This window comes from Lutra lutra, chromosome 3 (assembly GCF_902655055.1).
Source record: "Lutra lutra chromosome 3, mLutLut1.2, whole genome shotgun sequence".
Classification (NCBI taxonomy): domain Eukaryota; kingdom Metazoa; phylum Chordata; class Mammalia; order Carnivora; family Mustelidae; genus Lutra; species Lutra lutra.
Window position 1 is genome coordinate 127949442 of NC_062280.1, and position 15344 is coordinate 127964785.

General features: G+C 43.2%; 1 protein-coding gene across 1 annotated transcript in view; it reads left to right on the forward strand.

Moving 5' to 3' along the window:
* LOC125095612 (WD repeat-containing protein on Y chromosome-like) overlaps positions 1-15344 on the forward strand; it is a 136195-nt gene that overhangs the window by 86360 nt on the left and 34491 nt on the right. The window contains 3 exon segments of the mRNA XM_047722051.1: positions 315-384; positions 8145-8388; positions 9702-9807. Coding sequence (XP_047578007.1) covers positions 315-384; positions 8145-8388; positions 9702-9807 — 420 coding nt within the window.

Consider the following 15344-nt stretch of genomic DNA (forward strand, 5'->3'; position numbering starts at 1 on the left):
CTTCAGCACAGTCTGCCAGACAGGATACCCAGGAATTGTTGTTCTGGTGTTAGCCTGGAGCGAGCATCAAGGAGAGAGAACACCCACGTGTTCACACTCTGCCAGGCCACCTACACACGTCTGCCCACTCCCAAAAGTGGGTTTTTTAAAATGTGCCTATCCTATGAGCAAGTGGTTCCTCTCTCCTTCTCAAAACGGTTGTCAGGAGAATGCTTTCAATATTGTCACAAACGCTTTCTTGACCTGGTGTGTGATCTTCATATTAATTAGCGTTTTCTCTCTTTTTTTTTTTTTTTTTTTTTGGTCATTTCTAGCTGAACTACTATGATTCTATCAAAGCCGTCATTTCAAGCTCCAACCATGAGCCCACCGCTCTAGTAATAGGTACTGCTCACACTCCCCTTACGTTTGTAGTGTTCTCTATGTGCCAGATCCTTGGATGTCTCCCACCTTTATAATTTCTGCATTGCAACAGGCATCCCACACTCTGCAGCTCAAAATGTGACATCCTCCACTGTTCTGTTTGCTTTATAAGCCTCACACTTGGCTCCTGGAGAAGCAGAGTGTGGGAGGGCACTCCTATCACAGGGCTTCACACATACAGAGAGCTCGATCAATATTTGTTGATTTGAAATAGGAGCAAAACCCACTTTGAGCACCCTTAATGTGTCAGAAGATATTAAATACACAGTAATATCAACACAGGACCGTGGTCTTGGGGGATTTGCGTGAAGTAGGATTGGGAATGCCTGCAATTCAAAGGCATGCTGGAAATAACAGTTTTCAGTGATGGCAATAGGAAGACCCAGAATCTGAAAACCTTTGCATTGTCTGGAAGCTGGACTTTGGCCAAGTGCATTCAGAGAAAGGCCAAGGGAGAACCCAGATCCCAATCCATCCCTCACTTTTACATCCCTAAATGCACCACTAGTCTGGACATGGGCTAGGCCAGGCTGATCTTAGGTCCATGAAGTTGGGAATATGGCAGAACAACTCTTTGCTATTCACATGGGAATCATTTTGTCTGGACCAGATGGAGGAGAGATGTCCTGGTACAGAGTGAAGAACTGGTCTAGATCTGAACCAAGAATCCAATCCCTCTATAATGGATCATTCCCAGGATAACAGCTCATGGTCAGAAGTTGTTGCAATCTCTGGCCCTGAACACTAAGTATCAGACACTGTACAAGCTCCTTCTATGTATTATTTTATTTAATCTCCATTAACAACCTTATGGTTTAGGTCCCACTGTTAGTCCCATCTTACAGTTGAGTAAAGTGAAACACAGAGTATTCATTAACTTGTCCTGGGGTATTGTTCAGGACTTTTTTTTTTTTTCAGTATTGAAAAAAATGTAATTCAAATGCGTAAGCAAAAGGAGAATTTTTTTGGCTGGCTCATATAATATGAGAAGGGCAGAAGTGCAACCCAGAGTTGGAAAGTCCTGGAACAGGGACTCAGAGGGTACTCAGTCTGTCTCTCTCTCTCCTCTGCACAGCAGTTCCCTCAAAGGGTGAAGAGCCCATCTCTTATGTCACTGACACTAAGAGAGACTGGCTGCCACTCTTAGTCCCCAGTCCCGCTGCCCCTGGGAAGGTTCCCACTGGACCTGTTGGGCCCATCTTTGGGACAATTGCGAGTCAAGTGACCCAGGAAAGGCAGGGACAATAAGAACTTGGCAGTGCCCATTCAGCCACATGACATATGAAGAAGTATACTTTCCAGAAGTGGGGATGGGAAGAGGGGGTTTACTAGTGACAAAAAAGTGAAGAGTGAAGACTGCACTGAGTCACACATTCAGAAATGAAGACCAAGGACAGGAATCCAGGTCCTGTGTCTTCAAGGCCTGTGCTTGTCATCCTTGGACCTATAATAATGGCATTCCCTGGGCCTGTGCTAGAATTGAGTCCCAGTTTCCTCTTGGAACAATGAAATCAGTCTGCACTTGAAAAAGAACTAAGGGTGACTTGTGCACATGTCCAGTCTGAGAGACATCCTTTAATCACAATAATATAAATTTTTCTATCATTTTTATATTATTTTAATATTTTTCGAATTTTTTTCCTGCTAATTTGCCCTTTGAAGATCTTCTCAATTCCTCACATTTCCTTTATTAAACTTCATACTTATCTTGTGAAGCCCTTGAGAGTATGTTGGAAAGACCCAAACAAATATTCAGCATCATGATACTTAATTGTATCGTCATACTTAATTTCCAAGCTGATACTGACAGTGGTTCCTTCCATGTGCTTAGCACTTACTAATTTATAAAGAACTTTCACATTCATTAGTGGTTCTCAGTCTGGGCTGCCTTATTGGATCATCTGGGGACTTTATAAAAGCTGGTTGCCTGGTTCTTATCCTCAGATATTCTGACCTAATCGGTCTGGGATAAAACCTAGGTATCAGGACCTTTAAAAGCCGCCCTTCCCCCAACCAGTGATTCTAAAGATTTAAATCCACTATTCGAGGAGGTATGGCCTAGGCATCTGTATTCTTTGGACACTTCACAGTGACATTAATTTGTGGTCAAGGGCAAGAACTACCCACATGCATTATATTTCTTATATGATATTCATGATAGCCAGGTGAGGTATGAATTGTGTGTACACACTCCATTTTACCAGTGAGGACAAAAAAGCCAACGTTTTTTGACCCATTTAAGTGACCCATTAGGACACTTAGCCGGAAGAGGTGGAATTGGGACTCAAGTCCAGTTTTTCTGACTCCAAGGCCAGTTGACCACCTGCCATCCCCTAGAGTTAGGCTGGGAAAGTCTATCCCTCAGCTCCTGGGACTTGTTTTAGGACAGCCTAGTTTCAAAAGGAAAATTCTGACCCTGGAGCAGAATAAATCTCTGCAGAGAAAAGAAATGTTATTGTCCACCATGGCATAGAGAGAAAGTTGTGGCCGATTAAAGCCACTTTCGATCATCTTAGTGCTCCCTGGATGGGATCCTCACATACCTGGGCTTAGCAGCAGGCTGAGAAAGGAACTCGTGAAGGGCTCAGACACAGACACTCATGACTGCTGCCCAGCCTGGCTTGCTGCAGAGAGAAGGGGAAGGCTAGGAGGCAGGAGGTGTGTGTTCTTCACCGAGAGGATAGGCATGACTTATGGCATTTCATTTCATTTGCAGGTATTTCCGTTGCTGGGATGATCTTTATCTTTTTCTCTTGGCCTTTCTAACTGGCCCTTACCTCCTCTTTTCCTTCCTGCAGCTTCACCCCTGAATTTTCAGGACCTGCTTAGAACTCTCCAAGCAGTGCATTTGTAATGAATAAAATAGTTAACACTTTTTTTAAATGACTCAAAAGTCAACCACCCACATAATGACGACAGCCGTTTCTTTCGTGATGCCTTTCAGCCTAGCTGTGCCTGAGCATTTCTGATATTTGGAAAGGCTGAAATCCTAGGAGTTTCTTTTTCTTTTTCTTTATTCCTCCTTTCCTTTAGAATCTTGTCCTAATTTCACTGAACATCATGGAAAAATCAGTCATGAGTCATGCCTGCGATCTCAGCCTCCTATCAAATAACCACCTTGCTTCTCCAAGGCCCCTTCTACCTCTGATTCATAGACTTCGAGCTCACATTGTCTTTCAAGGAAATCTTCCTTTATACATTTCTGATTCACTGACATTTAACTCTCCAAAGCGTTAGAAAGAGATGTTCAGTGGCTAAGAAATTTCTTGGGAATTTTCATCAGATGTTCTTAGAACTGGGAAATTGTGGTTTTTCTGGAATGATCATGGATATGAATGCTAAGAAACTAAAATTCAGCCTTCAGAAACTGAAACAGCTAAAATTCAGTGTTTGTGCAGAACAGAAACAACAAATCCAGAATGAGGATCTCTGAGTTCTAGCCCCGGCTTGGCAACTAACAGAGCTGTGGCCTCAGGCCTCCATTTCCTTCCTAGTTCAATAAAAATGCTGGATACGAGCTCTAAGGAGCCACCCTGCTCACACTCCTTGATCCCTAATTTTGCCATGAGTCTCCTGTCCATCCCTTCTTTCTTCTCACGTTCCAGAAAGCAAGGACCACTAAGCGGCTCATACTCTGAACTGAGATTAATTGTCTCTAGAGGTCTAGACAAGTCTGTGATAGGAAGAGTCAGCGCCTTCCCCAACCCAATACCACCCTTGTAGTTTCTCGGACGTGTACCAAGATGAAAATACTAGGGCTCAGAGAGCCTTTGCAGCCAGACCCCTGGAAAAAGCTGCCTGCAGTTGCACTTTCCAAGCCCTCACCTTCCAATCTGTCTAAGACCCACTGCAAGCTGGCCTGTGTTCCTGCATGTCTCCATGACTTGCTGCTGGAGTCCCAGAGTTTTGTCCTTGCTCTACTTCTCTTCCATTTTCATCAACCCCTCAGTGAAACCCCTCCAGCACCATTGCTGTCCTTCCCCAAATTCATGTGTTCTAGCCTAACTCCACCCCCAAACTTCAGTCTGGCATTTCCAACTGCCATGGGTCTCTCTCTACAGGACCCCTCCATTTGGATGTCTCATAGACATCAAAATTAAATCCAAACTCAGATCCACATCTTCTCCCTCACACCACCTTCCCCAACTCAGTTAGTTCTAGGTCCATCCTTCCAGTAGCTCTGGCCAAAACCTACTAGTCACCTTCAACGCTCTCCTCCACAGTCCACATCCAATCCGTTGACTCTGTCTTCATACTGAACCCAGGATCTGGCCATTTTCCCCAGCCCCGTCCCCACTACCATCTAGTGGAATTCACTCTCTTCTCTCCCCTGGATTACCACAGGAGACTTATGATTCTCCCTGCTTCTATCCCTCGCCTATGGGCTCTTTTCTACACAGCAGCCAGAGAGCCTGGAAAATTAGATGTCATTAGATCCAAATCCTCCATTGGGCCCCTGTCTCCTGCACAGTAAAAGCCAAAGTCCTCCAGGGCCCTGTGTGTCAACCCAGCCCTTACATCTCTGGCCTGGTTTCCTACGTCTCTCCCTCATTGTACTCCATCCCACTCACACCAGTCTCCTGGAATATATTTAAGATCTTTTCACCAGATCCTCCCTCTGCCTGGGAGGTTTTCCCTGCAAATGTCTACATCTTTCACTCCCTCGTCTCCTTGAAGTCTTCCCTCAGGTGTTGCTTCTCGCTGAAGCCCTCCTTGCCCACTTCATTATACATATCCTGGAAGAGCCCAGTCCCTGCTCCTGGTGTTCCTAATCTTCCTTACCTTTTCTACCCTTCTCTAAATCCATAAATCCAATCACTTTCTAATAGACTATATAATTTATCTCTTGTTTGTTATTTATGGTCTGTCCTCTCCTATCAGAAGGTGAGCCCCCACAAAGATAGAGTTTTCTGTTTTATTCACTGTTGTGTCTCAAGTGCTAGGAAGAGTGCTGGTACATAACAGGTGCTCATTAAATATTTATTGAATGGACTTACCTGTGGTCAAAATTCAAACCACATACCTTTCTCTCCCCAAGTGGTCTTCTGAAGCATTGCCTTCCAGGAAACGTAGAATTCTGTGGTGACAAGTATTTTCCTCCTGTGCTATCTATCCCCTTTCCATCTCCCCATCTACTGCCCCCCCAAGCATGTCCCCACAGTGTCCTACACTCACACCACTGCTTCCATCAGCTATGCATGTATTCTCACACACACACACACACACACACTCTCTCTCTCTCTCTCTCTCTCTCTCTCTCTCTCTCCTCCACAGGGTGCTATAGCACCAGTTCCCCATCCCCAAATGGGATTTACAAGAGGGCTCTGTAGAGTAAGAAGTGGTTTCAAGTGCATTCGTTTACTCAAGATGATCAAAGATAAGAATCTCTGACTTCATTCTGGTTACATGTGAACATCAAAGGGAGATACGTCTTGGCTGAGGCCATGGAGAAACTAAGGCTGGGTCTTGAATGTCTCCCCTCTGCAGACCTGGGCAGCACTCCATTTGTCACAGCAGAGTTGTGGGTTCCTGCCACACTGAGGAAACTGATGGAAAGGAGGAATAAGATAAAAGGAAGGATGGGTAGGAGACACTCCAAGATCTACCTCAAAAGAGGAAGAGTGAAAGTCTGAGCTTTGGGGAAACATGCCCACCTCGTTGCCAATCCTATGGGATTCTGGGAGCCCAGAACTGTGAATGTGGTTTCTGGGTCAGCTCTGGTGTTAGCAGCCACAGAATCCACCTTCCTGTAGGACTCCAGCACCTGAAGACTTATCTGCTAGCTAGTGTGCTGGGGATCAGAACCTGCCTTGAATCTGCTCTAGGTTTCCATGGTGATTGCTTTAAACTTTTCATCATCTTCCTTCAGACCTTGGGGGAGAGCTCTGCTCTCTGGTTTCCATGACAACCATTTAAACATGTATCTCTGTCTGGCTCTGTTGGAAGAGAACCGCTAGAGATCATGCAAATGAACTGGCTGCTCTCCTTTTACTTAAAAAAATAAAAATAAAGTGACACACCTGCTTAGAAGTTTCAGATCTTTGCTCATAACAAGAAGGGTGAAAGCATCAAACTGGTGTTTGAGGAGGGTTTGCTGCATTGCTTTGATACTGCAAGTGCTCACCCAGATACACAGGTTCACTCTGCCATCTTAAGTAATTATCTGCACTCAGCACTTATCCTCCCCTCCCCTCTTCTAGCAGATGAAAGAGCTCTGAGTTCAAGGTTGTTTACCTTCCTGCTGCATACCAAAGGAGAAAGGGAAGGACAGGGCCAGTGGGACTAGCTAGCTGTCCTACCACTGCTGAGAGAAACTGTGGACAGCAGGGTGTCTCCTCAACTCACCGTCAATAAACTGTCCTAGCACTCAGACTGTAGCCTCAAATAAGGTGGAAATCACATACCCCAGTCATCTGGAAATGGAATTCATGGTCTGGAGTAGAGCCAGGTGACTCTGAGGAAAAAAGTTTCAGAAGAAGTAGAAAGATCATGGCCCCCTTTCCCTTCCCAGACACCTTCCTGTCCTCCCCCGCAACAACAAGCTCCCAAACTAGAGGTCTCCAGAGGCAGCGGTGGGCCAGGCAGCCACAGACAGATTAAAAACAGGATCCTGTTTTGAAACTGTGCATCAAACTTTAAAATTCTGGAAGTTTCCAATGAAAATAGACACTTCCCATTTCTCCTGAAACTCAGCAGATCTGCATCAGAGTCCTACTTCAGGAGAGTCTGCTGGATTGAAGAAGAATAACCCTCTGAGATGAAGCAGGCACTGGCTTTGGTCCAGCTTTCCCGAATAGCAAACCCTTCTCCTTGTTCCTGGAAAACAATTGAACTGGTAACTTGTGATAACACACACGTCATCCAGACAACACCAATCATCCCTCAAGTAATCACTGACATCACAGACCATGAAAGAGAATTCTTATTTGGGCATGGGGACAAGGCGAGGATAGAAGATGAAATAGTCTTCCATCTTTTTCATCTGATGCCCTTCAGTCACCTTGGACACAGCTAAGGTCAGGGGTCAGGGTAAGTTAGATGGGGATTTCTTTCATGATCATCTGGTGAGACTATGTCTCACACCGACAGGAAGACCTTTGATTGCTTCAGTATGCTACTACTATTCTGATTTTACTGTTCAGTAGGTTCGTAAGCCAAAAAGTCATTTGGCTAAAAATATATGTCAAAATAATTGTAGCAGAAAGTTGGCTGGTTCGTGGATGAAACTGATAGGTCAACTCAATGAACCCTCATTTAGGATTTGAGATGTGGTTTTATTGCCTTGTTAATGACAAGTTTGTTAAATCCCATAGTCTAAACTTTCTTACCTGTCCCATGGAAGACAGGTGCTTGCCTCACTGAGTTTCTGGGAGGTTCAAACAAAATTGTGTACAGAGAGACCCTGGCACAGTGCGTGGTACTCGGTACAGATTTATTAGAAGACAGTTTCCTCAGAATGAGTTGGCCCTCTTCACATTTCCTCCTTCCCCCAGATGACCCTTCTTGGCTCTATCTAGAGAAGGAGGAGAAATGAATCTTGCTGTTCTTACCAACACCATTTTCATCCTTCGGACTATCCATGGTGTAACACCAGGGGGTGAAAGAGAAAGAAAAAAGAAGTTCTCACTGAAAGCAAAACCAGGACCTTTAAAAATCAGCAACTTGTCAGGAAATTGATCATATTAAGAGGCTGTGTTTTGTTTTTCTGTGAATATTTTTAGGGTGCACTATGGGAACAACAAATGTCAAGCAAAAGATGAAAGAGATAAGGGGCGTTAGAAAAGATGTCGAGGCAAGAAGAAAACAAGCATTCCTTGGTTTGCCCCAAAGGCGGGCAGAATGTGATCAAACTGTTTTTCACATCTACAAAGGAGTCAAGGCATTTTCATTCTGTAAGAGAAAGAACTTGCTGCTGACAGGCGGAATGGATCGAATCATTCGAGTCTGGAATCCTTATCTGCCTGGGTAAGTTTTCTTTCTCTCTCCAACCATAAGTGCCATTGATCTAATAAAGTACATGAGAGCAACACAGGAGATCACTAATTCCCTTTTAGGATAATTTAAGAAGCCCTGTCCAAAACTGGTCTCCCATACACTCAGCCCGAGAAACTTCTGTTGATACCCACTAAAGACTCATTCTTTGGGGTTAATAAGTAACTCATTAGCCCCACTTACCAATGAAGAAACTGAAGCTTAGAGGAGTTAAATAATTTTTTGAACATAATGCCAGAACTGGGGTACAAACACATTTTGGCTGATTCTAAAATCCTATGCCATTTCTATTGGTAAGTGTTGAAGATGGAAGGAGAGTGGAAAATGGGGAATAGACTTTCTGTGTACTGATAGTGGGGATTTGGGGACATGAACAAGTCACCTAGGGTGCACCATGCTTCCTCGCTGAGCCTCTGTACCAGGCATCAGTGGAGGACCTGCAAGGTGACCCATGCCCCTCAGCAGGGACAGGCAGGGGTGGAGGCAACACCACGGGGGGTGGAGGGCACGTGGGATCTGGTGCTGCTCCTGTCACCTTCTAACACAGTGACCCAGCACAAGAGATGTAGCCAGTGTCCTCCTCATTACTGATGATCACAGGAATCCCCACCCTTCTGGTAGAAATAAAGGTCACAGATGAGGTCATCCACGTATAGGGCTCTGCACAATGTCTAAACAGAAAGAAAGAAAAATGATTTTCTACCTACTTCTATTACCTTAGACTCCCATTTGTCTGGTGATGGAGAACAATTTGCTTACCTTCCAATAATGTGGTTATAAAATGACATTGTGGTCTCCCTTTCAACCTCAGACCTGCTTCCCTTCTCCCCACCTCCCCACCTTCTCCCTACACACTCAGCCCTGCGACCCTGAGGGCATTGCGATCCCTCAGAGCTCCTTAAAGTAAACTTACATTAAAAAGACAGTCCCCCAAGACCTGAATACTGTTAACTCTGGCCTGCATAGAGCAACCATGTGCCATAGAATCTATTCCCACACCACCCTGTGCTCTTCCTCGTTTATTCCTTTTATAGTGATATTGTCAGCAGTTGGAGAAACAAAGCCTAGAGCTTCATCTCACACTGAGTTGTGTTGCTATAACTGGGTATTATTTGCTTCAGTCCTTTTATCACACAAGATATATACTTGTGTGATTTCAGAAGGAGACATAACCCTCCTCCAGGCTGAATAGAACTGCCAGATCCGGGCCAAGTTTAGTCTTGCATTTTTATTTAGAAATAGCACTTAGAACTGCTTGGTGTTCATCTGTTCTTTTTCCATTCTAGAAAACCAACAGGTATGCTGAAAAGCCACACGGCTCCAGTGATCTACATCCATGTATCTGCTGAGGATAACAAAATATTCTCTATGTCCACCGACAACACTATTAAGGTCTTTGCCCTTTCACATTTTGGAGGCATTGTCCAACAGTTTCAGATAGAGATTGTGTTTGTTTGGTGTTTTCTTTCCCCATCTTTGCAGCTCTAGAGGTCTCTGCATTAGCAGATACTCAAATGGTGGTTACATTCGTGGGTTTGCTTTGGAGAAGGAAGATATGTGGGCAATTGAAGGGTAGTGTCTTAGAGAATTTTCTGTACCGGGTGTTTTGCTGCGTTGAGTAAACCTTGAAACATCTCAGTCCCTGTTTGCATGCTGTCCTGATTCCTCTGGAGAAAGTGTGTTGGAGGATGAAGAGGGGGAATAAAGGATGGAATGGGGACATGGGGGAGGCAACTCGCCCTCGCTACTAGTGCTTATCTTATTTTGCAATACGCATAGGGCAAGTGGGCCCTTTCTGAAATGTTTTCTGTAAGGCTTAGAATTTAAGCACTTCTGGCCCTGCTAGAGGTTGTGGTAACATCACCTTCATTTTGTTTGCCTTCACACCTCTTTCTATATGTAGGGTTCTACCCACCTCTAAAATTCAGCTGTCCTGTGACCTTTGTAATGCACTATTTTTACACCAAAAAAAAAAAAAAAAAAGAAAGGAAGAAAAGAAAAGGAATTTTGCTGATTTGCTTTATCCATCATTTCATAAGCTTTTCCAATGAATATGAAAAATTTTCATGATTTCATCCATATTTCTTTCTGTAATATCATGGGGCCAGAGGGTAGGAGTTTAGAACGGTCTGAATCAAAGGAATGCTGAAGCCTCAAACAGGTCAGTGGCATTGCTTTGCATGGGTACATAAATGAGCTTATCAATTACACACGTAATAAATGATTTATAGATGCTATGGGCTGAATCATGTCCCTTCAAAATTCATATGTTGAAGTCTTAACCACCAGTACCTTCGAAGTGACTGTATCTAGAGACAGGGCCTATAAAGAATTAATTAATGTTAAATGAGGTCATATTGGTGGGCCCTCATCCAATATGATTGGTGTCTTTGTAGTAGAAATCAGCACACTGAGATGGAGGGACAATCATCTCCAAACATGTGAATACATGGCAGCAGGGGGTCATGTGCAAGCCAAAGAGAAAGATTTAGGCCTCAGAAGAAAGCAGACCTGCTTATATCTCGATCAAGGACTTCAGTCCCTTATTTCACCCCATACACAAATGTTAACTAAAAGGCTATAGACATAAATGTAGAAAGAGCTACAATTTCAAAACTCTTTGGAGAAGACATAGGAGTAAATCTTCATAACCCTGGACTAGGGAATGATTTCTTAGATGTGACATCAAAAACACAAGAGACAAAAGAAGAAAACAAATGAGTTGGATGTTGTCAACATCAAAATCTTGTGCCTCAGAAAACACCATTAAGAAAGTGGTCAGACCACCTACAGAATGGGAGAAAATGTTGCCGATCACACATCTGATAAGGGATTTTCCTCTAGAATACCAAAAAAAAAAAAAAAAAATCTGTATGCTCAACAATAAATGCACGAATATCCTGGGCATAGGACTTAAATGGAAATTTCCTCAAAGAAAATATTCAAATGGCCAATAAACACAGGACAAGATCCTCCACATCATTAGTCATTATGTAGATGCAAAACACACCCGTCATGAGTTACTACTTCACACCCATTGGGATGGCTAAAATCAGAAGTTAGATGATAACAAGCATTGCCAAGGATGTGGAAAAATTAAAGCTCTCCATACCTTGCTAGTGGGAATTTAAAATGGTGCCGCCACTTTGGGAAATATTTTGGCGGTTCTGTAAATGCTAACCATGGAGTTACCATATGACCCACCAATTCTACTTCTAGATTTAAACCCAAGAGAACTGGAAACTTATGTTCACATAAGATCTTACATATGAATATTCATAGCACATTATTCATAACAGCCAAAAAGTAGAAATAACCCAAGTGTCCATGAACAAACGAATGGATAAACAAACTGTGGCATATCCATACAATGAAATATTATGCAGCAACAAAAAGAAATGAAGCACTAATACGCATCACCACATAGATGAACCTTGAAAAAGCTTATGTTATGTGAAAGCCAGTCACAAAAGACCAAGTATTGGCCGATTCCATTTGTATGAAATGCCCAGAATAGGCAAATCCACAGAGGCAGAAACTAGTTTAGTCGTTGCTGGGGGGATGCAGTGAGGTGGGACAGGGAGTGACCACTAATAAGTGTGGGGGTTCTTTCTGAAATAATAAAAATGTTTTGAAGTTAGACAGTGGTGATGGTTGCCCAGCCCTGTGAATATGCTAAAACCCACTGAATTATACACTTTAAAAATGCAATTTTTGTGAGATGTGAATTATATCTCAACAAAACTATTATTTTGTAAAGGAGGGGGAGGGGAGAGATAGAGAAGTCAAGGGAGACGCCAAGGTTTTGGGCCAGAGCCCACTGAGACATGGTGGGGCAGATGGTGGGGAAGAGGAGCATCAGACCAGGAGCTCAGTTGTGTATGTGTTGGATAGAGTCATCCTGAGTTGAGGGGAGATGTCGGGGCTGGAGACATAAATTTGAAAGTCATTAGCATTTAGATGGAATTTTAAGCCATGGAGGGGATGAGATGGAAAAGAGAGCAAGAGTGAGCAAGGGGGAGAAAAGCCTCAAGGAGTGTATTCTCACTGTGTGTGGGGTCTGACATGGCTCCCGTAGAGTGAGCTCAGAGTCCATGTCCTGGCAACCAAGAGGACACTTTACACAAAATTAGGTGTTGAGATCATGGTCAGTGATGTAACTAGGACCCAAACTCAATTCAGTCCTCCAAGCAAATTTGATTAAAATAGGAAGACTCGTGGACTTCAATATTTGATTTCTTTTGAAAATTGAATCTATCCTAAGGTATCCTCCAAAACCATAAAGTTGGAGACTTCATATTTTTAATGAGTTTTTTTTTTTCCTTAAAACTTGGCACCACCAGATAATCATAATTCTGTATGTGAGGACACGTCTCCTATCCTATTTTCTTTTCCTAGTGCCTCTCCATTTTCTTCCAATCTAAAATCATGATTACAAGATTAGCATCTTGCCTGTGATGATTCAGGCATATTGAATCACTTCCCAAAATGTGTTTAAAATATATTGAAATCCTATCTTGGAAATATGGTGTGTAATTTATTTCAGAATACATTATTCCTATCAAATAAAAAGTAATCAACCAGGAACCAAACAGCTAAATTTCTAGCATGCCTGATCAGATAGTCTTCGTTCTTCAAATTGATTTTTCAGCTCAAATATTTCACTTTTCTATATCGTGGGGACACATGAAACGTTTTAGGAGTCTGCTAGTTTCTGGTATTACCCTAAAGGAGAGTAAAGTGACAGGTTTGGTTTTCTGTTTTCACTTGTTATTTTCTGTGAATGTAATACTGCACACTACAAAGAGGGCTGTTTTGTGTCAACAGGAATTAGCATAGAAAGAAAGTTATTTCCTGAAAGAAGATAGCATGTATATTAGTTAAGGTAATGCTTGCCACTGTAACAAATAAACCCTGTATTTTTCCATGGGTTGAGACAGTAGAAATTTATTTCTGTTTGCTGTCATACCCAAGGCCGGTACTCCCAGTAAGGAGCACTTTTTTCTCCCATTTAAAAACCATGCTGTCTTCATGCAAGGTCCCTAGGTTCTCAGAGTCTTCTTCATCCCAGGACAATGGGCATGATAGCAGATACGGCATATCTGCCTCTTAAAAATCCCAGCTATAAATGACCCATCACTTTCTCTTACACTCCACCACTGAATTCATAACTCTGGGTGAAGGGAAACCAGGAAATCCCTTAGTTTGGTGTCCACTCCCCAGCAACTCCTTTCCACTGTGGACAGAGAAGCCTGCATTTGGGGGTTGGTACACAGCATGCTTTGGAGAAATACAGACTTGAGTTATACTCTGAAACTACCAGGAACTAGATGACCTTGGGCAAACTATTCAACCCTTCCGAACTCAGTGACTTAATTCTCTTGGACATTGGTCACTCTACTGTAAAATGGAAGAAAGACCTGCCTTGTAGGTTAGTTGTGCTCATAGAAGATAATGGATGAATTGTGCTCACAACAGAGTAGTTTTACTAGGTAAGACTCTTTTGAGCCAAAGAGACAAAAATCGAACTCAAGTAGTTTAAGCTAAAAAAGGCAGATTTATGGGTTATTGAAACCAGATCACCAGACAGATGACCTCATGGACAGCTGGGTTCAAGAATGGCACTCTTTTTCCCACGCTCTCTGCCTATACTTCCTTGGTGCACACTGATATTGACTTCTAGTGCAGAAAGGCAATCTCCTTCTGAATGCCGGGATCATTGATTCCCAGTCTGAACTCACAGCCCAACTACAGATTTGCTATCAGCTCCGGCCAGAAAAATCTAAGGGAAGACACAGATTGACCAAGTTTGTGTCTCTTGCCTACTGCTTCAATCAGAGAGGCAATTCTCCTAACAGAAGACAGAAGGGTGCTAGACAGGCCATACATAAGTCAGTGATGTCAATTTGTTGTAGCTACTTTGGGGATATAATGCCAACTTGCCAACTCAACCTCAACAGCAGTAGGAAGACTTCCTTCCTACCTTTCCCTTTCACAGACCTCACAGGGGTCCCTCTATAGCATCAAATAAGATCACTCTGCCAGGCTCCAGAATTACCTCATCCTCCCCCTCATCAAAACTTCCTCTCTTTCAGTAATATTACCTCATGAAGTAAGAAGAAATTACCAGATTAATGAATTCCCCTGGTGGTATAAGTGACTGATAAAAAAACTATGTGTGTTACTTTTCTATCTAGGAACATCAGCATTTTCAAACAATTCAATACTCCAGAAAGGAGTGGGAGATGCCCCTTGAACAAGTAGTCCTTGTTTCCCTAGATCATGTTTCCATGGGATTATTTTACCCTGATCGCTACTGTCACCCCCATACTTGCCTCCCAGAGTGTATTGCTTCCCACCTTTTACACCATGACCTAAAATCACAGATGAAAAAGGATGCTAGAACTTTCTACATGACTTTGCTACCTGCTGGGGAGAACTAACGAAAATCAACAGTGTAAATACAACAAATAAGAGTCTGGCTTACCGGGTAAAGGCTTCCAATTTCTTGCTAGCTATTTCACTTCCGGGAGTCAAAAAAGAGGGGAAAGAAGCCCCATGTATATCCCGCCCAGTTTAGTCCTCAAATTTTCCAGCGCACCTATGGAGGGAGAGAAGTCTGAAAAGGACTCCTACTTTAGCTGCTCACTGCGCCTTCTCCCTCTCTCTGTGTCTGTCTCCGAATTTCCCCTTTTTACAAAGACACCAGTCATATGGCCTGGGGGTCTGCTCTACTCTGGCTTGACCTCTTCTTAATTAGTTGCACTAGCAACAACCCTATTTCCAAAGAAGGACACACTCTGAGATACTGGGGGTTCTTCAACATACAGACTTGGCGGGGAGGGGAGAGACAGAATTCAACCTGGAACAGAGTAAATGAAACAATGCATGGGAAGCATGTAACGCAATGCCTAGCTCACTGAACAACA